The sequence below is a fragment of the Tupaia chinensis genome, unplaced genomic scaffold (assembly GCF_000334495.1).
Source record: "Tupaia chinensis unplaced genomic scaffold, TupChi_1.0 Scaffold143532_1, whole genome shotgun sequence".
In the NCBI taxonomy this organism is placed as follows: Eukaryota; Metazoa; Chordata; class Mammalia; order Scandentia; family Tupaiidae; genus Tupaia; species Tupaia belangeri.
The window spans coordinates 6,017-8,270 of NW_006203376.1; the positions used below are offsets into that span (position 1 = coordinate 6,017).

At 39.2% G+C, this 2,254-nt stretch overlaps 1 protein-coding gene across 1 annotated transcript in view; it reads right to left on the reverse strand.

The window, feature by feature from the left end:
* Positions 1 to 2,254, reverse strand: part of LOC102498452 (uncharacterized) — a 23,858-nt gene that overhangs the window by 5,707 nt on the left and 15,897 nt on the right. Inside the window, exons 2-4 of the mRNA XM_006163897.2 lie at positions 1,098 to 1,244; positions 537 to 609; positions 244 to 379 (exon numbers count right to left, since the gene is read on the reverse strand). Coding sequence (XP_006163959.2) covers positions 244 to 379; positions 537 to 609; positions 1,098 to 1,244 — 356 coding nt within the window. The remainder of the gene's footprint in view (positions 1 to 243; positions 380 to 536; positions 610 to 1,097; positions 1,245 to 2,254) is intronic.

Below are 2,254 nucleotides of genomic sequence, written 5' to 3' on the forward strand. Positions count from 1 at the left end.
GTCCCTGACCTCCCCTGTCCTGTGCACATTCTCTACATGAATAAACAATAAAAGACTGTATGACACTTAGCACAGAAGATTACAGAATTCAAGGAAGGAAGGATGAGCACAATATTGTAGTAACAGAATTTGGCACAAACATTTCCCGCATGATTCTAAAAGAAGTTGGAGGAGGAGGAGTCAATGTTCAGCCCATGTATTCTTAGAAAGGCATTTGTATCAGTGAAAACATAAACATCTTACTCAAACATAGTCTTCCTTGCTTGTTGGTAGACTCCATGAGGATTGTCTTTGAAATTCCAAGGTTTGAATTCCACATGTGTTGCTTCTTTCTCAGACCTCAGTGAATAATAGGTGTCCTGTTGGCTCCTTTTTCTTTCTGTAAAGGAGAAAAGCATTTTCTTTGGGGAACCTGAGGGTTTGGAATGGAGTGAGGGGAAGAATGGGACAATCCTGACAACAGGAAACCACTTTTCACTTTCCCAGTGAAAACTCATTTCCATGGTATGAGAGTCCCTTCCCAGAAAACAACATACCTTCCGGGTTACGTACAATGGACCTCACAGTTCTTGGTTTTGAATTGCTAAGCTGGTCATTTATAGTCCCTGACTGTAAGACAGATTAGACAAAAGACTTTTAATAATAAATGATTGTATGACAATGCGGATGTACTTAACACTACTAAATTGAACACTAAAAAAACATTAGGAAAGTTAATTTTGTGTTACCAGATAATTTAGTTCATTCTATTTCAGCACAATTAAGAATAAAAGCAGTTCAGCTAGTGGCTAGTGGTGGTCAAGACAGCTGGATCCCACATGGCCTCCTGTATGATTTGAGTCCCAGACCCAGTGACTTGAAAAGTATGTCCAGTGTGGTCATGCATGCATGAGAATTCAGAAAGAAAAGATGAAGGAGAAGGGATAGCAGCACAGCCACTTCCCAAGGGGGCTGAGCGCATTCTCATTTTATCTCTTTTTTTCTCTCTCTCTTAGTCTCTCCAGTGAGCACAAGTGTCTAGCAAATTAAATAGTAAAAAACAAAACAAAACAAAACATTTTAAGCATTCTAAAGCAAGTGAAGCAAGTGTTAAATACCTGGTCTCTGCTTTCCATAATCAATGGGAGTAACTTTTTGGAACCTGTTGCTTCTTGGTCTTCACTGGAGCAGTTTCCATCCAGGTATGTTGTTTCACAGACCTCATATTCACTTCTTGGGCAGAATCCATAAAGAGTGATAGGGAACTGAAACAAAATATTCTCACTAAAACTCAATGCTAAGCACAAAAATTTCCCATTCATATCATGTAATTTTAATCTTTTGAGATACATCATATGATGAAAGCCTGAATCACAATATTTAAAAAAAAGCCGGAGGGCATTCTGTTGCTCAAGCTAGCAATGTTGGCACCAGTGTCTTTTACGTAGTTCAATAAATTACATGTAAGAGTGATTGTGCCACCTCTGAGATGCAGCAGAATTCACTGTTCAAGAGAAAATGCATCCCACACAGTGACCACACTCAATTCCCTGACCTGCTCTGCCTGAAACATGCCAGGCACTCTCACAAATGCCCAAAACCTGATAGTGTGAAGGAATGGAAGAAGGCGATTACAGCATCACCGGGCACTGTGAAAGATGCTCCTTCCTCTTTCTCTGTCTTTCTCTCTCTCACTGCCTATCCTGTGCACAGTCTCTACATAAATACATTTTAAAAGCTTGTATGACATTCAACAGAGATTATTAACAAAGCTGAGATGTACAATAGAAATCATGAAAATCCTGAGGAAATTATGGAAATAACTTTGAATTTCTGTGGAATTGCTTTCTTTTGAATATATGCACATACGTATGAACAAAACATACATGAACATTTCAATAGAAATACTGGATAACATGTTAAAAACATAAATTGTTAACTAAATGCATCTCACAGCTACCTCTATATTTCATGGGAAATTAGTTGATCTAGTTTGGGCTAGAAGAATTATCAAGCCTATGAAGATGAGAAACAAGACAAAACCATGAGCTATCAATATTTCCTGGCACCTATAACTTTCTTGCTTATGGCATAAGAGCATAGATGACTGAGTAATAAGGGGAAAGAAAGAAGGTAGAAGTAGTTCAAGCCAGGGCCCACCCTGTGGTGTAGTAAAGTGCTATGTATCAGAGGCAGAAATACCTATGGCCGATGCAGGTCAAATCTTATCCCCAGGGGCTTGCAACACAAGCGGGGGGATGGGTGTGTGTGTGTG